Source organism: Numenius arquata, chromosome 11 (genome assembly GCF_964106895.1).
Source record: "Numenius arquata chromosome 11, bNumArq3.hap1.1, whole genome shotgun sequence".
NCBI classification, from domain to species: Eukaryota; Metazoa; Chordata; class Aves; order Charadriiformes; family Scolopacidae; genus Numenius; species Numenius arquata.
This window is the reverse complement of record NC_133586.1, coordinates 22787094-22809410: the sequence shown is the minus strand read 5'-3', so window position 1 is coordinate 22809410 and position 22317 is coordinate 22787094. Positions and strand designations below refer to the sequence as shown.

Sequence of the window (22317 nt, the reverse complement as noted above, 5' to 3'; positions counted from 1 at the left end):
GCATGTGCAAGAGCCTGCACAGGCACAAACAGCTTCACATCTGCATTACAAGTCTGTGCAACAGTGTGTGGTGCATGTGCGTGGGTCCATTTGCAGGTATGTGCAGGTGTGCACGTGTGTGCAAGCATGTGCATGAGTGTATGTATGTGTTTGCAAGCATCCATATGCATGCGTGTGCAAGCATGTGTTTGAGCGCATGTGTTTACAAGTACATACATGCACACGTGTGCAAGCATGTCCATGAGCAGCATGTTTCACAAGCACCCCTATGCACATGTGTGCAAGCATGTGCACGAGTGCACGTGTTCACAAGCACCCATGTGCACATGTGCAAGAATGTGCATGAGCGCACGTTTGCAAGCTCCCATATGCATGTGTGTGCAAGCATGTGCATGAGCATGTGTTCACTAGCTCCCATATACACACATGTGCATGCATGTGGATGAATGCGCGCATGTGTTCACAAGCATCCATATGCACATGTGTGCAAGAATGTCCATGAGTGCACGTTTGCAAGCTCCCATGTGCATGCATGTGCAAGCATGTGCATGAGCGCACGTGTTACAAGCACATATATGCACATGTGTGCAAGCATGTGCATGAATGTATGTCTTCACAAGCACCCATATGCATGCATGTGCAAGCATGTGTATGAACATGTTCACAAGCACCCATATACATACATGTGCATGCATGTGGATGAATGCATGCATGTGTTCACAAGCATCCATATGCACATGTGCAAGAATGTCCATGAGTGCACGTTTGCAACCTCCCATGTGCATGTGTGTGCAAGCATGCGCATGAATGCATGTGTTCACAAGCACATATATGCACATGTGTGCAAGCATGTGCATAAGCGCACGTGTTCACAAGCGCCTCTGTGCACGCATGTGCAAGCACGTGCATGCGTGCAGGTGTTCACAAGCCCCCCATGCATGCAAGCATGTGCCCCTGGCTGCAAGCATGTGCCTGTGCACACCGGCACATGCCAACATACATGTGCGTGTCGCGATAGACCCCCTGGCCCGGGCCAGCACCCAGGGGTGGGCTTGGGCGCTGCGAGGGCTCCTCCTGCCGAAGCCCGGGGCCCCCGTGGCCGCTCCTCGCCGCCGCCTGGGTTTATTTTTAAACCCGTTGTGATTCACACGCTGCCTCTTCTCCGCTGCTCCCTGGCAAGTTTTACGCGCCCAAAATAGATGTTCTGGAAGGAACGGGCCGGGTGGCGGTGGGGGAAAACGGGGTGCTCCCCCCCTCCCCCCGAAAGGGATCCCAGGCTTTCCGATGGCGCAGACCCTGCCAAGCTGCCGCCGGGGTGGTGTTTTTGGGGGAGATGCTGGTGCAGGGAAATGGGAAATTTCCCCCTGGGAAATGGGGCCGCGGGGTGGTGGTTAACCTGGATCATAACCAGGGTTTCATGGCAGCAGCTGGGTTGGGGCCCCCCCCAGTGCAGCTCTGCTGGCCCTGCAGGGTCCCGCACCCAGCCAGGGGTGACAGGGAGCCCGGGGACGGGCAGGGTGAGGGCAGGGAGCTGGGGTGTGGTGGTGAAGAGCCCCTCGGCAGGCACAGGGCAGCGCCGGGGAGCAGAGCATCCTTCCGGGGAGCACAGCATTGTCCCTGGGAGCAGAGCACCCTTCCCGGGAGCAGAGCATCGTCCCTGGGAGTAGAGCATCCTTCCGGGGAGCACAGCATTGTCCCTGGGAGCAGAGCACCCTTCCCGGGAGCAGAGCATCCTTCCGGGGAGCACAGCATTGCCCCTGGGAGCAGAGCACCCTTCCCAGGAGCAAAGCATTGTCCCTGGGAGTAGAGCATCCTTCCGGGGAACACAGCATTGTCCCTGGGAGTAGAGCATCCTTCCAGGGAGCACAGCATTGTCCCTGGGAGCAGAGCACCCTTCCCAGGAGCAGAGCATCATCCCTGGGAACAGAGCATCCTTCCTGGGAACAGAGCATCCTTCCTGGGAACAGAGAACCCTTCCCAGGGCCAGGCTCCCCCTTGGCCCCAGCCCCACCAGCAGCTCCCTGCCGTGACAGAAGCCCCTGGTGAAGGTACCCATTTACACTGTGTGAGGAAAAACAAAACAAGGGGAAACCCCCAACTTTCACACAGGAGATACTGACCCCCTTCCTCTGTGCCTGCCACCCCCTCGGAGCCCAACACGCCGCATCCTTGCAGCGAACAATGGCCTCTCAGGTGTCCTCCCCCCAGTGTGGCTGCAGGAAGAGCCAGGCAGAGGTGGCCAGGTTGAGATGGAGCAGACGCCCAGGTCCAAAGCACCAGAGGCCACCAGCCTGGACTAGAAGCTTCTGTTCCACAAGTACCCGAGGTGTTTGTGCTGTAGAGCAACACTTCCCAAAGCCAACCCCAAAAGATGCCACGGGGGCACTGGGTGGCATCAGTGGGGACTCGGGTTGGAGGAGATGTCCTCGTGGGGATGAGAAGCTTCTGATCAGCATTTGCTGGTACCAGGTCTGGTAGAGGGGAAGGAGCACTAATTACACAGCCAAAAACAACGGAGAAAAGGGGCACAAGTTTCCCCCGCAGACATGGAAGAAGCAGAGGAGCATCTTCTCCCAGGACACAGGGAGGAAGCCCTTCCCCTCCCACCCTCAGCAAGGGGAAAAATACATCCCTCTTTGCCCCAAATCTGGCTCAACTTCCTCACTCGGGGGTGGTTGGGCTTCACAATCTTTCTCCCCTCCCCTTTAAGACACAGCGCTTTGGAGGAGCAGCATTTGGGTGTCCCTTTGCAGGAGGGTGAAGAAATGCAAGACTTGACAACTTCTGAGTATCTTCAATTGAAAGTTAATTCAGTATTTTTAATTTAAAGTTCAATAGTAAAGGGTTTCCAGCCACAACAGCAGCTCTTGCTCATTGAAGACCAAGACACGTGAACAACAGTCTCATGGGCCAGGATTTCTCCCGGAGAGATTCCTGAGCTGAACATGGTTTCCAGCAGGGCAACCCCAACCATCGAAGGACAAGCACCCCAACTGCCCTAGCTCCATGCGACAGCAGCACCACCCATCTCTTCTCCAAGGAAAATACTATCCAAACCTCTCGGATGCAGACCTGGAGCTGAGCTTCCCACCCTGAGGAGGATGGAGCAGTTGTCCAAATCCTGAGCAGAGGCAACAGCCGATGGAAGAGCTGAGCACTGACTCTGTGACATCCAGGCAATGGCTCAGCTCCGTGGGTTTGAGGTCTCCTTGAAGTGCCTTCTCCTCAGGAGAGGCCAGAGGAGGAGGATGGTGGCTTGCAGAGAAGCCTCCTGCCTGGATGCAGGCAGAGAGAGGAGACAGAGAAGGACAGGAGCAGCACAAGCCTGACCGCTGGCGCGTGGAAGGCCACAGAAGCAGAACCAAGGTCACCACGCAGTAGGGCCTTGTCCAGGTGCAGACAGTGGAACGTCAAGGAGAAAAGTGGGGGTGTCCCCAACTTCTCAGCACCTTCTCCCTGCAGGGGCGGAGTGTGACAGCAGCAGAGACTAAACACAGCCTGAGCAGCGCCCAGCAAGCTCCGGAGCCACCAGGGTGAGACACAGCTCCTCCACGAGCATCTCTGGAGCAAGCCCTACCCGTTCTCCTGCCAACAAAAGCCCTTGCACGGTCTCCCAAGCCCCAGCTGAGCATGAAAAAGCACCTTTTTCCTCTTTGGGGTCATTTATTTATAGATTTAAAGAATTAAAAATAGAAAAAGAGGCAAAGACTGCACACTAAGCGAAAAAAAAAAGTTCATTGCAACAAAGCGAGAGCAGAAGCTGGGGGTGGAAAAGGGGCCCCTTGGCCACACCAGCAGCTTTTGAGAAGGCGGGATCGTTCCTCCCGTGTACACAGTGGCTGAGGGCAGTGGGGACTCTCCCTTCAAAACCCATCAAATTCACTTTCGCAGTATCCTACGTAGAGAGGCTGCGCCCGGACACCACGCCTGGAGAGAGAGCGGAGAGATTGCATGAGGCAGAGGGGACAGGCAGGGCCCACCATCGGGTCAGAGGGTCTGAGGAGCACAGGGTGGCCATTGGCACCCGTTTCAGGTGCCACAAGGAGGGAACTGTTCTCATCCTGCGCTTAGAGACTCGGTTTTTTGCTCAGGTGTGGAAGCATGGTGTTAAGGGCGGGTTTCCTGGGGAAGCTGGTGCTGCAGCAGGGGGGGCAATGGCTGACAGGTCCCCCCCTTCCTCAGCACAAAGCCCTCTCCTCGACAAGAGCCATCAGCCCACGCTGGCAGCAGGGGCTCTCTTCCAGCACCGTACAAGCTCTGCCCACGCACAGGCAGGAGAAAAGCTCAGGACTTTCCGTAAGAACAAGAGTTATTTTGCAGCAAAAAAAGCCCACTTCACCCTGGCTGCCCCTCCCCAGGACTGGACACCCCAGAGGGGGTGGCATCTGCGCTGTCGGGCTGCCAGGAGGGACGCTTACCTGAGAAGCTGGCAGCGGAACTCGGCCAGCCGCAGGTAGGCATCTTGCAGGTTCCTGACGGTCGCGTTGCTCCACAGTCTCTCGGCCACGGCCCCAGCTCTCGGCCTTGAGGAGGGAAGGGCACAGGCAGCCGGGTCAGGGGGGAGCTGGAAAGCTCCCCGAGCTCCCAAACAGCTTCCTGACCAACATTCGTCATGTATCGAAACATCTGCTCCTAGACACGTGTGGATCAGGAGCAGAGCAGGGTGACAGGACAGAGACCAGCAACATCAGAGACCGTTAAGTCCCTAAAAGGGGCCTATAGGAGAGATGGGGAGGGACTCTTCATGAGGGAGTGGAGCCATAGGACGAGGGGGAACTGTTTTAAGCTGACAGAAGTGAGACTTAGGTTAGATATTAGGGAGAAACTCTTTCCAGTGAGGGTGGTGAGACACTGGAACAGGTTGCCCAGAGAAGCTGTGGATGCCCCATCCCTGGAGGGGTTCAAGGCCAGGTTGGATGGGGCTTTAAGCAACCTGGTGTGGTGGGAGGTGTCCCTGCCCAGGGCAGGGGGTAGGACTGGATGGGCTTTAAGATCCCTTCCAACCCAAACCATCCTATGATTCTATAATTAAACACATGCTGGTTGCAGCAGCAGGTTGTACAGGAGCATATTACAACCTTACAAACACACTCCAGTTCAAGAAGGACAGGGAACTGCTGGAGAGGGTACAACAGACGACTACAAAGATGATGAGGGGACTGGAGCATCTCTCTGATGAGGAAAGGCTGAGGGACTTGGGGCTTTTGGAGAAGACTGGGGGAGATCTGATCAATGCCTGTCAAGAGGATGGGGCCAGTCTTTTCTCAGTGGTGCCCAGTGACAGGACAAGAGGAAACTGGCACAAACTTGAACATAAGAAGTTCCATCTAAACATGAGGAGGAACTTCTTTCCTGTGAGGATGGCGGCGGCAGAGCACTGGAAGAGGCTGCCCAGAGAGGTGGTGGAGTCTCCTTCTCTGGAGACATTCAAACCCCGCCTGGACACATTCCTGTGCAACGTACTCTGGGTGACCCTGCTCTGGCAGGGGGGTTGGACTGGATGATCTCCAGAGGTCCCTTCCAACCCCGTATCATTCTGTGATTCTGTGATTTAAGCCTCGGTGAGCCTGTTACCACCACAGAGGCGCTGCCAGGGGACAGGGACACGTAGCGTGTGGCACAAGTGGCTCAGTGACAAGGGAAAGGGGCCCGAGCCCTGCCCCACGCGGCTAAAGCCAACCTCCCCATAGCTTCTCTTACCAGAGCCTGGGGGTCAGGTTAGTGACATCGACGTATTCCCCCCACATGCAGGCTTCTCCGCCGATCACCCGCTCCTTCTGCTCAGGGCTGCCTGCCAGAGGACACAGCATTCAGGGGACAGGGTGTTGTGAGATAACGGGGTGACTTATTGCCCTGCCCACAGAGGCGCCTGTAACAGCAGAGAACAGCTCAGCTACGGAGGCAATAACTTGCCATACTGGAAGCCCACACCTCAAACCCCCAGGAGAGCTGTTCTCTGCTGGCAGCAAGGGAATGGGACACAGCACAAGAACTGAGGACACGGTCACTGAAGCACCTTCACACCAGCTGCCAAAATGGATTAGCAAGACAGCCAGCCCGCCCTGGAGCCACCTCCGAGTGACAAATCAGCTGCCATAGGGGAAGGGGACACAAGGAACACACCTTCGAACTCCAAGGGCTCCACTTGGTAGGCTGCCATCCAGTCCTGCCCGTAGGAGATGCGGTTGAGATACCAGGGGGCAGAGAGCAGAGCCCGGTAGCCAGTCTTGGTGACATTCGCCATCTCCTCCAGGTATGGCGTGGAGTTCTCCTTCCACACGTGGATGATGGTGTCTGGCCTCACCTGAGGAGCACACATGAACCTCGTGCATGGAATCAGTGCGGCAACAAGAGCCTCACCTCCCCTTGCAAGCAGAGTGCCCTGACCCATCCACAGCTCCAAACACCCCCAAAGGGAAACCGAGGCAGGTGTTGGCTTGACTTTTTGAGCCATTTCCTATCTGGTTTGCAGAAGCAACACAGGGAGGGATAAGCCCATTTGCAGAGTGTCCTGGGCAGGGTTAAAACCTGCCTCTTGCAGGGGCATATACAAGAACCTGGAGGGAAGAGCCCATTGACAGCAGTGTGACAAAGCCACCCTGAGGGCAGCTCACTGGCAGCACCATCTCAAGACCAACCCCAGTCCTGCAACAGAGGACCCCCCGTCAGCCCAGCATGGCACCAATGCACACCAGTGCGACTGGCTGGGGGTGCTGGCACTCTTCACCCGGGCGCAGGCAGCTCTCACCTTCACTCCGTTGTCAAACACCTCCTGCCACACAATATAACCTTTGCCAAGGGAAGAGACGATGTCCAGAAGCCTGGAGTGAAAAGAGCACTGAGTTTTGGGTCATCTCAACCACACTGCCCTCTCTTTGCTGGTAGCATATGGCCAAAGCAGCAGCACCGATATTCCCAACACCCACAGCGGGACATGAAGGTACTTCTCAAGGAGAAGAGAGAAAGCACGACCCCTTACAGGGCTTCTTTCTCCTCAGCCCCAGGCTTTTTTCTGGTCAATCTCCCAATAAAACACTGCAAGGCTACTCCCTTGGGCGTCAGGGAGACGTGCCCGAATGGGCGTGCTCCTGAAAAGATCTGGTGTCCCTGTGACAGCAAAAGACATTTGTGCTGGTCACATACCGCAGCTGCAGGCCCAGGATGCAACCATCCTTACCTCTGGATGTAGAACGACTCTAGTTTTTTGTAATCTTCACCAAAGCCCATCTCCTTCATGAAGGCACGGATTTTTGGATTGGATTTCCTGGGTACCAAAGAGAAGAGAATAAAAGCACTGCAACCCCATCTCTGGAGTAAGGCCAAGACACGGCCAAGTCCTTCCTACATCGGTCCAAGACCGGCCCCGGCATTCCAAGAGCTGTGGCTTCCCACAACCAGCATCACCGTGAGCACAGAAACCCCAGGCACCAACACGCAGAGCCTGGGGGAGCAGGATACCAAAGATCTGCAGATGATCATGAGCAAAAAGCAATGGTCTGGGTCTCCAGTCCCAGATACATCCCCCCAGTCCCCATCCAGACCGATGTGAGGCTCACCAGCATGTGAAGTCCACCTCATCGCCACCGAGGTGAAGAAAAAAGTCTGGGAACACAGTGCTGACCTCTTGAAACAAACTGGTCACAAACTTGTAGGTACTGTTAAGGATGGGGTTGATGGGCCCATAGGTCCCAGAAGGTTCCTTGCCCAAATAGCAGGGAGTCAGCAGGCCTGGAGCACCTGGGTCATAACAAACACAGGAGAGTGAGAAAGGGGCTAAGCATGGCCATATCACCCCGTATAACCCCTCCAAGACCCTTCTCAGCACAGCCCAGGGCCTGCCAGGGGGCAGAAGTCCTGGACATGGCGCACCAGGCATAAACACAGCAGCAGAAAAATGATCTCTGGCTCAGGAAGCCTCACTTGACGGGGAGGCCTCTGTGTTCTGCGCTCATCTTGTGCCCCCCCCACGTACATCCACTGCTGCCCCAAACTCACACTCCCATCAGTAGGGCTCAAGCCTTTCAGACGGGACATCCCTTTCCCCCTGCCCTGGAACAGCCACTGGCATGGGACACAGACACACCAAATCCTTGCAGGATGCCACAGTTTCCACACTTCCCAGTTTCCTCTATTTCTCATTGTGGGCCCCACTGCTTTTTTGGGGAGATTCCTATAGGAAGCTACACACGGAGCTGCTGGGGAAGGGTAATGCCAGTGCAGTCCCCAGCACCCTCTCCCAGCTCCGCACACCCGCTCCAGATGGGGAAGGGGGGCAGGCACAGGATATACTCCAGTGCGGACCACGGCATCCGGAGGCAGTGGAAGGAGAGAGAAAGACAAGGCAATGTTTTCCTGGAGCTTCTTGCACTTCCAGACATGGAAGGGGAGGCACTTGCAGTCCTTGGAGCAGAGGCTGGGGCACAGCTGAGCAGAGCGAGTAAGCTTGGTCAGACGTACCCCCAAGATCCTTGCAATACCCGGAATGTTGGTTTTGGTAGAGCAAATGTTCCCCCCCAAAAAAATCACCCGAGAAGAGATGGAAAAGTTTTCCCTTTGGATTTTGTTCCAGAACTTGGACCATTGGGTCCTACTTCTCCCAGATGATGGTTTGCTCCTCCTCAAAGCCAGACTGTGGGACATGGCTGCCCACACCTGGCTTTTGGGGTGCAGGTTGCAGATCCCCTTCCTCCCCCTGATGCAACCACGACTCCCCAGCAGCGGCAGCAGCAGGGTCTGCTCCTCACCTGGCCCCCAGGAGAGTGTGTGCCCAGGAGTGTCAAACTCTGCGATGACCCTGATGCCACGCAGCCGGGCATACTCAATCACTGTCTGCACGTCGCTGGCTGTGTACACATGGGTCATGGCGTTGAAGGCTCCCTGAAGAACATGGGAAACTTCAGCACCTTGCTCAGGAGCCCAGGGAGGGATCTACTTGCCCTGGGCTTGGTGCTACGTGGTGATGAGGGTGGGTCACCTGCTTGCTGAGCTCTGGGAAGGCGAAGCTCTCATAGGGAAAAGATGGGTCGTCCACAACGTGCCAGTGAAACACATTGAACTTGTTGTAAGCCATGACATCCTGGAAGGAACAGGAACAGAGATGAACATACCCTCTCCCTTCTGAAAGGTCACCCAGCTTGCCACAGAAAGGGGACAAGGTCCCTGTGCTCCAGAAGGACAAGGCAGAGTCCCCAAAGGCTCATCAGGATCCAAGAGGGGTTCAGGCACCTCTCTTCGAACACAACAGCACCACAAAGAGCTGCAGAGGGCCAGCAGTACTTTTGCTCACAATAAAATCCCTGTTCTCCCTGTAGCTGAGCCAATGGAGGCCTGGAAGTTTAATTCTGCTTGAGATGAACACAGAACCACCACCCACGTTTGTCTAACATGGCTGGGAAGAAGTCGGTATTTTCCCTTGCCTCAGACACAACCCAGCCTCGGAGAGTAATCTGGATTGCAGAGATCCAAGATACCTAAGGGTTCGCTTCCTTATCCTTTTTACAGAGGGAGCTGAGAAATCACCCAAACAAGGCAGCTCCAAGATACACCAGGAGCAAACACAGCCATGGGCACCAGGAAGGATGTACAGCATGGAAGCATTTTTCCGTGATGCACATCTGTGTATTAAGAATTGAGGTCATGGTGCCAGCCCATCCCAGCCTGCTGCTTCATCCAGGGACAAGCAAACTGGTTTTGTTCAAAAAGCTTGTGTTTGACAAGCTCTTCCTCGATGAGATGCACATGCGGTGGCCTATGCGTTACACAGCTCCTACGATCTTTGGAAAGGAGCAAGACGCAAAACCCAAAAAGTCCTCCAGGCCACTCAAGGAGCCCTTGGTTGTCACAAAGGAAGGGACACCCAACTAAACCACCCTGTCTCCCGGAACAGGCACCCTACCAGGGTTTCCAGGATGGCTCTCAGAGGCAGGTAGTGACGAGAGGTGTCCAGCAAGAGTCCCCGGTGAGGGAAGCGGGGAAAGTCCACGATTTCTGTCTTGTTGATGTAGTACTGCACACAGAGAACACAGGGAAGAAGTGAGCAGGGTTCCAGGCAACACAGGAGACAATCAGGGTCACCTTTGTCCCCAGGGCCAGCAGGACAAGGAGGAGTAGCCTCATTGCCCAGTGTGCAAGTGGGCCAGAAAGAGCTGTAATGCTTTACCCATGCAGAGGCAGGGATCTGGCTGGATGCATGAATCCCTACTTGGCCCTTGAGAAGGTTGTGCTGCTGGTACCCCCCTCATCCCCAGCATCCCAGCAATCCTCAGCCTGTCCCCATGGAGGCAGGAGCATTACAGAGAGCTCACTGCCCCCAGGAGATGAGGCCAGGACTCACCGTGCCATTCTCGTCTCTCCCAATGAGCTGGCTGAACGTCTCCAGGCCTGCAGGAAAACCACACGCAGTCACTTTCTCAGCACAGATTTCCCCAAAGGAACAGGGCTCAATTAACAAATAAGTCTATGGAAAGAGAAAGGCACAGAGAGACCTCCCCGTAGGCCTGAGACGGGGAGAGCGGGAATGCCCCGCAGAAAGCACTCCTCACCTCTGAGAGCTCCCCAGACGGCATCTGCAGAGAGCAGCAAGGAGCCTTCCGAGACAGATAGCTTATCTGAAACACAGCATCAGAGGGGTCAGTGCTGGCATTAGGGCCCACACTCCATCACACGCTGCTACGGACCACGACAGCCCCAGCTTTGGAGTGGCAGCGGCACCAGGCAGAAGTTTTGATATAGGACCACAGCCTGGGATCCCAGAAAACCGACTTTTGGGTTTGGCTTTTTTATATTAAAATCTCCTGCTGCTTTATCAGCATCTTCAGGTAAGTTGTTCTCTCCCTGCCCTGGGTTTCTCAACAACACCGTGAGGATGCTGCCTCCCCAAAATTGGGAGTAAGCGCTGCAAGGTGCTATTTCCAACTGACGGGCACAGAAACAGCCGTGCTCTCGCTCCAATCATTCCCTCCTGCTCCCAACCCCAATACTCACAGTTTTCCTTGGAGTCTAGGCTGGGAAACCCATCACAGCCCGGCGTAGCAACAAAGATGAGAAGCTGAGTGCAGGGTGTCCCCCAGGGTGGCTCATTCTCTGCAAAGGACACAGACCACGGACATCAACCCCATCCTGGCTCTTTTCCCTGCTCCCAGTCCACGCCCGTCCTCCCAGACCAGCTAGTCATAGAGGCGCAGGAGCACATGGACTTTTAAAACACGTAGCAGAAACAGGCACACCCTCCTTCACTCTAGAGCTGGCACAGGGGTGTTCAGCAGGGGCTTCCTTCAACACAGGCAACCCAGGAGCACAGGAGCTGATGCCAGCCTCAAGCACTGAGAAGGTTTGATGGTGAGGAAGGCATCGGGGAAGGCTTCCACACTTGCAGTGGAAGCTTAAAGGAGCACAGGAAGAAGAGACATCAGAGGATGGTCTAGCAGCAGCCCGCAAGGCTTCCTGGACACCAGCCCCTGCTCTAAGCAACAGCCATGACTACTCAAATCTTCTCCAAGGGAGGTGAAGAGCTTCATGTTTCTAAACTCTCCCAGCACTGGGGAAAAAGAATGAACCCAAGAGCTCTGCTACCATACCCACGCTTCTGAGAAAGGGCAAAGAAACCCTGTGAAAAAGGGTGGAGAACGATTCCAAGCATAATGCAGAATTGGGCTGAGTTAGAGGCTACCAAAAGGTCTTGCCCAGCACAGAAAGGATCCCGACCGACTTCACCTTCTGCAGAGCAGGTCCCAGGCACAGAAGCTGGAAAAATAAACCCAGCCACATTCAGACCCCAAGCAGATACCTCCCCACCTGAAGGAGCACCTCCAGGGATGCACAGCTCCAAACCCTCGCTGGAGTCGCACCCCCAGCTCCAAAGGGAGGTGTTCAGCCTTGGCTGAGGTGCACGGGTCTACTCACAGCAGGCTCTGGCCAGGAGGAAGGTGGGTTAGTGGGGTGGGATCCTGCTAATCACAGCCAAGGTCCACGCCTACATCCCCCCCGCATTCCCAGGAGCAGCCAATGCTCGATATGGTCCCCGAAAAATAAAAAGCTTGGGTTTGCGTGAGCTGGGTCAGAAGCCAGGCACCAAGATGACTTCAGAGAGACCACAGTACCACCAGTGTTCGGGTGACATGCAGAGAGTTCGTGCTTCACAGCTCACAGGAGCCAGAACCCCAAAATTTCTCCATGAAGGAAAGGCAAAACCTTCACAGAGAGAAGGGAAATGGCTCAAAGACAGTCCTCAGTTTCGAGCCTTCCTCTCGGTTACAGACGAGCTGGTAGCCAAGGCAACCTCGCAGATGTGCGAGCTGGCATGCCAGCACGGCAAGACCTGCTTCCTCCGCTTAGCAAGCCAGCAGCTCACCAGGAACGGCCACCCTCAGGCCTGGGAACACGGGAAACACTCCTTCTGTTGAGAAGCCTCAAGACAGTTGGTCCCACCACCACGCACCATGTTTAGACCCACCCTGCGAGACATCACCAAACCCAAACGTGGCCTCCTTGGCCAAGGAGCAGGCAGGCTATCACACCTAGAAGGCGATGCAGACGGGCACAGCAGGGATCAGTGACCCATCAGCCACGAAGGCTGAAGGTCATGGTTCCAAAGAGCATATGTCAAGTTAATTAGGGTCATGGACTGGAAGATAACGATGTTGACACAATGATTGCGGCAGGATAGCAGCAATAAGATATCAAGGATGGCAGGTCCTGGCTTGAGCTCCATCCTGGGTCTCTCCCAGACTCGTTCTGGAGCTGCCCAACTTAATGACAAGAAGCAAAGGAAGAGCAGCAAGGGAAATCCTAATTAGAGACAAGGAAAGAAATAAATATTCTTCACCCTGAGGGTGGTCAGACACTGCAGCAAGGGCTCAGTTCTCCACGTGGGAACACTGCAAATTCAGCTGGACAGAGAAGCTTGGCCCAACGGCAAAGCTGTCTCCCACTCCCAGCTTGGCTCTGTTTAGGGCCAGGGCTTGACCAAAGACCCCCCAGATGTCCCTCCTGCCTTAAACTGGTCTCCCTTTTCATGCTAGAAGTCCAGCATGAATGCAGGGTTTGGACATAATCTCTCTTGCTTCTTAAATTGACACAGCAGCTTGCTGAAACAGACAGAAAACAGGTTCTTATTTTCTCTATTAATAGAAACTGTTTTCTTCCATATAGGGCTTCCATTGCCTGTTATTACTAACCATCCATGTGGAAAAAAAAAAAAAGAGGAAGGCAAAGAGAGAAAAAAGCCCTAAAATTAAGAGCGTACTTTGAGTATCATGAAGCAGCGTGTATGGAAAGCAGTGAGTATGCACACAGAGCTTGATCTCGTGATCACAAGAAATTGCTCCAAGTGATTTCACGGTCACATTTCTCCTCTGAGAGGAACAGGAAAATGTGAATAATTATATCAGCTGTTTAAGTTTGGTTCCTAGTAGCAAAAAAAGAAAAAAGAGGAGTCTTCTCAGCTCCCAAATGAGACCTTATTTCTATTGCTACTTACAAGATTTCAAGAAATAAAATAAGCCAAACAGTTCTTCTCAGTGTTTCAAACTTGCCTTCGTCAAAGCACGACGTGCTTGAGACAAAGCAGAGTGGCTTCCATAGCTGTCACCCTTCTCAGCTTTGATCAGCAGCAACAGAGTTCACACTGACATTTAAAACACTCGGAAGCAGAGTTACTAGCTCTCTTTGATGAATGAAATGTTTCATATTCCCTGGCTACAGCACTCCAGGCTGCCGCAGACCCGCGCGGGCACCGAGCATTCCAAGAGCAAATGCAGCCAGGGAATTTCCTCTGTTTCACCCCAGACATGACACCGGTGTTATCATGAAGAAGACCGGGCGGAAAAAAACTTTACGACCTGTCCCAAATCAAGCCCGGGCTCTCAAAGCTTTTGCCTTTCCTCATCTTATCCTGCAATTTCAGGATGAATCCAAGAACCTCCCTGCCAGGAAAGCTTCTGGACGCTTAACAGCTCACCTCGGGCAGAAAGAGCCCCGTGGCACATTGCTATGTGCTATGAAGCGACAAGAGCCTTTCCTAAAGGCAAAGCTTCACGCTGGCCACCAAGAGCTGCTGGGAAGAGCCAAGGCTGGCAGAAAGGGCTGAAGCTGGAGCGACTGCAGCGCTGGCGGCAGCTCTCCCTGCAGTCGCGTGAAAGGGAAGCAAAAGGAAGCACTGGGGAGCCCAGACGCGATCTGGAGGAGATAAAAAATGAGACAGAAAGAGCAAACTCGTGACAGCAAAAGCCTAACTCCTTGAAGGCAATGCAAGGCAACTAGCGCTCGCTGTGCTGTGCCAAACAGGATTAGATTTATTTTAAAACGTGCGTGCCACAGGCATCACCCTCCAGAGACGAGCACGTCGCTGCCCCTGGCCACCAGACCCAACCCAAGCCCCCACGCCACCGCACCACAGCCACCACCTCCCCTCCCCGGCCGCACTGAGGCAGTAAGGGGGTTAAAGAGCAGGCCACCACACAAAACCCGTGGTTTGACCCCAAAAATAAACGAGGGGTTGGTTTTGTGTATGTGTGTGTGCGGTGTTTAGAAATAAAGCCACACATGAAAGGGCCAAGCGCCCTTCCCGCCTCGTCCCCCGCCCAGCCGGCAGCCCCCGCCCCGCCTCACCGGTCGGGCGGGCGGCGGCGAAGAGGAGCGCCCGGTACCGCTGGAAGGCCGCCTCCAGCACGGCGCAGCCCGGCCCCACGGCGGAGCCGCCGGCGAAGGCGAACTGGAAGCGGCGGGGAGAGAGCGGGCAGCGACCGCCGCCCGGCGGGGAGCGCTGGACCTGGGGCTGGGGCCAGACGGCGGCCGCCGGCTCCAGCAGCAGCAGCAGCACCGCCGCCAACAGCGCCCGCCCCGCCGCCATGTCGCGCCCCGCCGCCTGAGGGAGGGGGCGGCGCCGCGAAATGGCAGCTCGGCCCCGCGGGGCCGGGGCGGGCCGGGCGCCACCGCCACACGGTTCAGCTGAGGCGGCCCAGCCCCCGAAGGCGCCGGCGGTACTTTCACCCGGGCGAACGGCTCTTGCAAACCACAAAACCTCCCAGCTCCCTGTCGAGGGTCGTTTCTTCCCCAGCCCCGCAAATTTTCGAGCCCGGCCGTCATGTCACCTGCCCGCCGAGGAGACTCAGCAGCCCGATTCGGGCTTTGAGGGGAAGATTAATGATTTAAAGCACATATTTCACCCGCGCCACTTTGCAGCACTGTGACTGAACGCGTGCTTTGGATCCACCTTGGTTTTTGGCATCTTTTGTTGGTACCATGCAGCTTTATGAATGATGGTGGATGTCCATCAGCCCTTGCACAGGTTTCCAGGAATAATATACAGGTGGAAGGTGAAATAGTGGTTGGGTTTTACAAAAAAAAAAAAAGGGGTTTTACCCCATGAAGTGTCACAGAGATGTTTTCCACACAGGGTCTGGCTTTTGGAGGGAACCTTAGATGAACCCTTCATTTCGCCTCCTCCCTCCCAGCTCCACGTTCCTCAGCAATTCCCAAGTCAAATAAGGACCCGTAAGCCCAGGTCTTACCCATCTAATTGCCAGCACAACCCTACCAGCTCCTACAGGGGAACCAACTCCATCAAATTATCCAAAAACTGTTATCCCAGCCCTCCCAAGTGAGCAGTGAATCCACCAGAAAACTCCAAGCTATGGGGATTGTTGAGAGGCACGGAGAGCAAGCGGGAAATTAAACAAATGCCATGGGAGAAGGCACAACAAGGGAGATGGAGATGGCCCCATCACACTCGCACAAGATGAAAAGCCCACTTTGTGTGAGCAGGACACAACCATGGAAAGGTCTGGGATCGTCCCTCAGGTGAGCAACACAGGGAGAGCCAGGAAAAAAAAAAAAGACATTTTGCAGAAAAACCCTCAAGGAACTTACTGTCAAAGGTTGCAAAAGCACCAGCACAAAGCTGGGGACTGATGGTGAAAGGAGAAGAGCTGGGAGGACATGGTGGGGGGGGTCAGTGGAGCTGGGAATGGAGGTTTCAGAGGTATGGAAAAAGGTGCTCACTAGGGGTGAGAGAGCCTGTGAGGTACCAGTGAAGGCTTTGGGGGGTGTCATGGAGGTGGAGAAGTCATGGGGATGCTGAGCAGCAGGAGGGGATCGCAGTTAGGTTTGGGTCTAAATGGGATTGTGGGAATTTAATGAGATTAGTGAAAATAGATGGGGGATCTCAGATGGGGGATCTCAGATGGGGGAGGGCAGGGAGGGAGTGAAGGATCATGCATAGATGGGGTAGCTGGGTTCTACCAGGAATGGGGTCAGAGAGAGCCAGCTGGTATTGCACGAGCTGAACACCTACACAGGGCTCCATCCTTGTCCCACAACCCTGTGGAGCAGCAAAGACCACCCATCCGCCCAAGGGAAGATGAGCCAGGACCTAGGGTGGGCACAACATGGGCCAGGCAACAACATGCACAGCTCCCCAGCCAGCCATGGTGGTGGCAGCAACAGGGCCTGTCAACAGTCTAGGTGTCACCTGTCAAAAGCAAGGCACCAAGATAAGTCCAAGACCAATCTGGGAAAGCCTAGGAGCAGATGCACCTACAGGACAACTCAGAAAAAAAAAGGTGGCTGCTCAGACCTCAGCTTAAATGGAGCTCCTGGAGCAATGGGTCATGGCTGGAGGTCTCAGGTGAGGCTGATTGGGACATTTAAAGCCTGTTGGTGCTTCCAGGCTCCTGACAATCCTCACCTATCTCTTGTTTTCCCTATGGAGAAGTGGCAGGACCCAGTTCAGCACAATGGAACATGCCAGGCTGCTTCCTCATGATTCTTCCGACACCAGCGCCATTGCCCCAGGATGTTGGCTCTTCTCTGTCTCTGTCCGCATCACACCAAGCAGGGACGAGGAGGAAGATACCTATATTCCAACCTGCGTTGGATCTCTGGGAAAATGGCCCCTGTGATACTTTGTGTTCCATTTTTGCTCTGCTTGTCTCGGGGCTGCTGGTCTACAGGCAGCTTCTGCCATCTTGAAAGGGGGGTTTGTTGCATCCCACTGTGCAAACCTCTGAAGCGCCAGCTCTTGCCACCGCTTTTCTGACAACATTGGCCAATTCCCAGTATCTCTGGACTTTTCCTCAAGTAGCTTCACTGTATTAGAATTGCAGGGGAAGGAAAAAAGAAAAAAACAACCCAAAACCAAAAAAACAAGACAGTTTGTTGCTGTGCTGCTTCAGGCAGGGCTGCGCTTCCCGGCGTGCGAGACTGAAATGCGAAAGTGCCCTGGCCTGAAGCGAATCCTTATTTCAGTTTGTGGGTGCGCCACGCTTATGTAAAAGCGTTGTGATCATAGCTTTCAGTCGAAATATTCAAGCCTTTCTGTGGATTCTGTTGTTGTTGCTATTTTAGGGGACCTGATGTCTCCGGGGGATGACTCAGAGAAGTTCATCTGTAGCTGGCCGGCATTAATCTAGACTAACAGTCTGATTCAGGGATGCATTTTTATGTAAGAAAACTGTTTAAGCATGTGCTTAACTTTGGAGCTTGGCTGAAAGAAACCGGCTCACGTGCTGTCCTGCGTCAGGTGTAGAGCAGCAGTAGCCAGAAGTTGCTGATGCTCTTTGGTAGCTCTTCGATAGACACACTCATGGTCTGGGAGTGTTTCTCCAGGGTGCTATGTCTACCTGGGAGGGGTTAGTCTCTTCGAGGCTGGTTCAGCAAGGAACGAGTAGGGAGTAAATGTGGAGAGAGAAGGTTCAGTCCTCCCCACTGCACCTCTGCTCGCCCACACCCAGATTGCCAGCCCCGCAGCAGGGATGTTCCAGCTCAGAGGCACTTGAATGGCCGTGCAGAGGGTTAATCTGGGCGCTAAAAACATCACGCTGGCCTCACCGGGCGATGCCCATGGCAGAAGTACCTGCAAACCACCTCTTTGTCATCTCTTTGACAGCAAGAGCTGGCAGCCAAGTCACTGGGGGGCTCCGCCGAAAACTCTGCTGCACCAGGGCTCTGCTGGATTACCTGCGTACTACCAGGAATGGATCTGGTAGAAATCCAAATTCATTATTCTGCCATAAATTGTTATAAAATCAGGCTGGTGTTGCACTTTGGGTCTTTCTGGCTTGTTCGCCTTGAGGGTACGAAGGTGTCCTTTGGGCTGTCAGTGCAGTTCTTTGTTCCACAATGCTTTTTTTCGAGGTGTAAACTCATCTATTACGCTGCCTCATCTGGTGTAACATTGGTTGCTTCTGCATTTAGTCAGGAGGGCGTTTTGCCTACAGATTCCTGGGCTCGTGAGAAGCGTACGGGCCGGTGTAAGGGGAATGGAGGAGGCTGTTTGTGGAGAGCTTCACAGAGCATGAGGTTTCTTTTTGCTCTTTGAGGCAAATGCTGTCTAAGCATGCTCTCTCCTCAATGAAGCCAGCTCCCAGGTCAAGGGACCTGCTGGTGGTGTGGCTTGGAAGAGGGATTTGGAAAACGCAGATCATCTTCTGGAAAAGCCTGCAACTGCCTGTAGACCTCTGACTTGAATTTTGACATCTCAGAAGCTTTCTGGGCAAATTTACTCTCCGTTTGCTTGTTTACTTCTCCTTTTGTCCTTGATAAAATAAATATGGTATTTGCATTGCAACCACGAGAGTTGCAGCCATGCATTTGTTGAAGTAGCCTTAATTGTGATGGTTGTCTGCGAGGGAGTAAAGGTTGGTTGTCTTTGCAGGTGTGGACCCTCCTGTTGCTCATCTCCGTGCTTCAGGGAGGGTCACGCTCAGCGCGGTGTCACGCACACACCAGAAGGGAACAAGCCGTCTACAGGAGTTGATGCTGGTGTATCTGCTGCTCCAGCTGGTGGCTGCTCCATGCAGACAGAGCGCATGCTCCACTGGAGGTGGGGTGACAAGGACACCTCTCCTCCTTCACGGTGACACCACTCGTCTCAGAGTGACTTCCCTGAAGTTTGCTGGGGACGTGGGCACTTTGGAAAGCACAGGATGACTCGTTTTCCTGTCTCTGCATCTCCACCTTGACCACCGCCTATCACGCTAGATGCTGCCATCGAACGGTTTGGCAGATGCACGTGGTAAACGAATTTCTCAGCACAGATGGAGTCGAGCAGAAGGGACCTCTTCAGAAGGGAGAGCACGTGTAAGGGGAGCGGGGCCTGGGAGATTGAGAGCGAGGAGGCAGGAACGGGTCTCAGCGAGGAGGAATATTTCAACAATTATGAACTTAAAAGTGGAGTTTAAGGCAGAAAGTTTGAGGTGAGATGTCTTAATCAGTCTGAAGGATTTGGGTTCCTGACTCGAGCTCAGCCTGGTGATATTTGCGCTATTGGTATTATTTGCAAAGTCTTTTTTTTTTCCTCTGGATTATCTCCAGCTGGCACAGCTTTGGGGTGGCTGAACAAACAGCGGTGATCCGAGGGGCATCTCAGCCCCCGCTCACTGTGGAGGCTGGTAACAGCTATGGGGGCAGCCAAAAGCAAACCCGAGACATCAAGAAATCTCCCAGTGCCTCAGGTGGTGGAGAAGAAGGGTTTTTCCTGGAGATTCTGCCTGTTTCAAGGAGCGGTGGGGCAGGAGGGAGGCAGGGTGAGGTGGGAGGTGCACCCTGAACCCCCGCAGGAGCCTGGGACAGCACTTTGGCAGCATCTCGGCATGTCGTGGGCTCGTCGTGGGCAGATGCTGCGTATTTGTGGCTGCTGTCCCCGGCTGTGGGGCTGAGCTGGGATCAGTCCGCTGTGCTGTGACAAACGCCTCGTGCGCAGAGGCCCCGCTCCCATAAATCCCGTAAGCGGGCGCTTAACTTCACCCAGTGAGGTGATTGCAGTGCAATGTTTTATTCTTGTCAGCTTCAGTGTTAACGGTTACTAGAATCACTCGGGTAATTAAGCTCTTGCATGAATAAAATGAAAAAGCGCCAGGTGCCTATGGAGATCTAACTCATTTTTCAGAGTGGGTAGAAGAGCAGTTCTCAGCTTTCCTCGGTAGCTGGAGTCCTAAAATCCCCAGAGGCAGCGCAGATCCCCACGGGATGAGCTGAAGGCTTTTCTTGGGTACCTTTTGCCAACCATCTGCAAGGAGCCGGTGGGTACCCAGGACTCCATACGTGACCGTTGAGTCGGGAACTTCGTAGAGAAGGGAGGACCTTTTGCAAAGGGCATGGCTAAAATTTCGTGCCAAAGAGTATTTTTGAGAAGTATTAGTGTTTTAGCTGAAGAGTATCCAGCAGCAAAAGGCTGATCCCTGTCTTGTAGTGGAAAAGGATAAGGCTGGGACTGGAGGAGGAGAACAACATCCTCATGTCTGTGGGATGGCACGGGCAAGACCCCATCACTGTTTATAAATGTTTATTATGGGGATTATACGAGGAAGGGAAACAGTATGAGGTTTAAATGTGCTTATAAATGGCTGTGCTGTGAGGGGCGGCTCTTCCCCTTGGGTTTTTCGATGCTGCGAGAGGCAGTGGTGGGAGCTGGGTGCCTGGAGCTCCTCGGGCAGGGCCCTGCAGCCTCGGCAGGGGCCAGGAGGGGGCGGCGGGGAGGCGCTCGGGTACCGGCGGCGGGGATGCCGGGGAGCACCGGGGGATGGCGGGGTACCCAACACACTGCTAACCCCGTCCCGGAAGGGAAGGTCACCGCCAGCGGGGGGCTGGACCCGCTTCTGAGCTCAAGCACAGGCTCTGGGAAGCTGCAAAGCTCCCATAAAGCAAAACCCCGCTCCTTGGGGTGCGGTGGGCAGATCTGCTGCCCCCCACACCGGCTCCTGTGTTGGCGAGGAGCGGGGCATGTCACCAGCTGGACAGGACAGTGCCAGCACAGAGCCCTGGGTTGGGACACGCAGTCCCCCACCCCTAGGGATAAAGCATAGGGCGAGGAGCTGGGGCGACCAACAGAGCCCCTGGGGCTCGAGATGGGACCAGCCTGGCAAACAAGTGTCCAGCTGGTAAGTCCAGAGCTGAACAAAGCTGGGGCTATTTTTATTTATGTAGGGCAGGATGATTAATGCCTGGGCCTTTGCCATTCCAAATAAGTCAGGTAATTAGGGAACTGGCTTTATTTACTATGTAGCTCGGTGTGAGGTATCCTGCCTGCCCAGCCCATGCTCCCCACGCCGCTCCTGACCCCAGCAGAGTAGAGCTCGGGGACTGGGGGCTGTCCCTGCCTGCGGGACGGGGACAGCTTTGCACAACGGCTGTTTGGGGAGGACAGCGGGCAACAGCAACCATAGTGAGCTCCCTGGAAGCAGCTGTAATGCTATGAAACACCCGGAACTGATTTTCAGAGCTTCCTGTGTGTCTGAAGATGCAGACTGGTACCCAGTGAGGTTTCCAGAGGCATCTACCCAGAATGTTGGACACTTTAATCTGCTTGGATACCCAAGGGCACCTGCCTGCGTCACCCTGAGCTTAAATGCCCGTCGCTGCAGCCATTGTTATGCTCTCCATGCTCCAGCAGAAAACACACTTTTGGAGGCGGCTTCTAATTTTCTGCCTGTTTCACAAGGTATTTGTATTGAAGCAGGAGCAGGAAGCAGGATCCCGCTGTGCTGAACACAAAGAGCTGATGAAACTTGTCACACCTACGCCACATACCAGCAGGCTGAGTCTCCTCCAGCTCCTCTGGGTGCAGGGGCACCTTCATCCGGGCGGAGCGGGTGAATAATGTCACCACATAACAATGGCCCCGCTTCACCCCGGAAAGAAACGATTCCCCAGGGCATGAGGAAGTGGAGGATTAGTGGTGGTGGAGAAGGTGGCCCTGGAGCCCTCCCGCGGCTGTGCTGGCTTCTCGGCTCTGCAGTGAATAGCAGCGGAGGGTTTGGTATCAGCTGGCTCTCCTCTGGGCCAGGCTGCAGCCTTGTTTCCAAGCCAACCGGAGTCCCTTGCGCTCCCCAAACGGCTGCAAACAATAAAGCCCCGCTTGCCTCCTCCATACCAGGCCGAGCACGGCTGATGCTGGAAGCAGAGCTGCTCTGGCCAGGCCGCTGCGATGGCAGGGAAAGCAGAGGCGAAGGGTGATCAACCGCTGCAGCACCCTGATATCCACCCTGCCCTTCGCCAGCAGCTCGGTGTCCAAGTGAGGGGACCCAGAGGGATGAGGCCACCTGGGAACGGCAGTGGCCCCACGGCTCACTGATGGCGGGCTCAGCCCCAGCCATCTGTGGTAGGGAAGGAGGTCTGTCCGTGATCCAGTGATGTGCGTTCTTCCCCCCTGCAAAATGCCAAATTAACAGAGAAGAAAGGGAATCAAGCCTGGCACCACTGTGAAAAACTGGGTATCATCTCCACTGATGAGAAGGCACAACTGGAGTTCAGAGATGCCACCTGGCACAGCTGGGGTCCCCTCCAGGGATGGCAGGAACATGTTTATCCCATGGTTTCACA

The 22317-nt window shown here is 54.6% G+C and overlaps 1 protein-coding gene across 1 annotated transcript; it reads right to left on the bottom strand.

Moving 5' to 3' along the window:
• Positions 1-2786: 2786 nt before the first annotated feature.
• On the bottom strand, positions 2787-14859 carry HEXA (hexosaminidase subunit alpha). Its single transcript, XM_074155906.1, has 14 exons — positions 14608-14859; positions 10984-11082; positions 10542-10607; positions 10334-10380; positions 9896-10006; positions 8975-9076; positions 8745-8877; positions 7557-7737; positions 7178-7264; positions 6749-6821; positions 6124-6304; positions 5701-5791; positions 4419-4523; positions 2787-3927 (listed from the first exon to the last, which is right to left on the bottom strand). The coding sequence occupies exons 1-14, from the start codon at positions 14846-14848 to the stop codon at positions 3864-3866; spliced, it is 1581 nt and encodes a 526-aa protein (XP_074012007.1). The 5' UTR covers positions 14849-14859; the 3' UTR covers positions 2787-3863.
• Positions 14860-22317: the final 7458 nt, after the last annotated feature.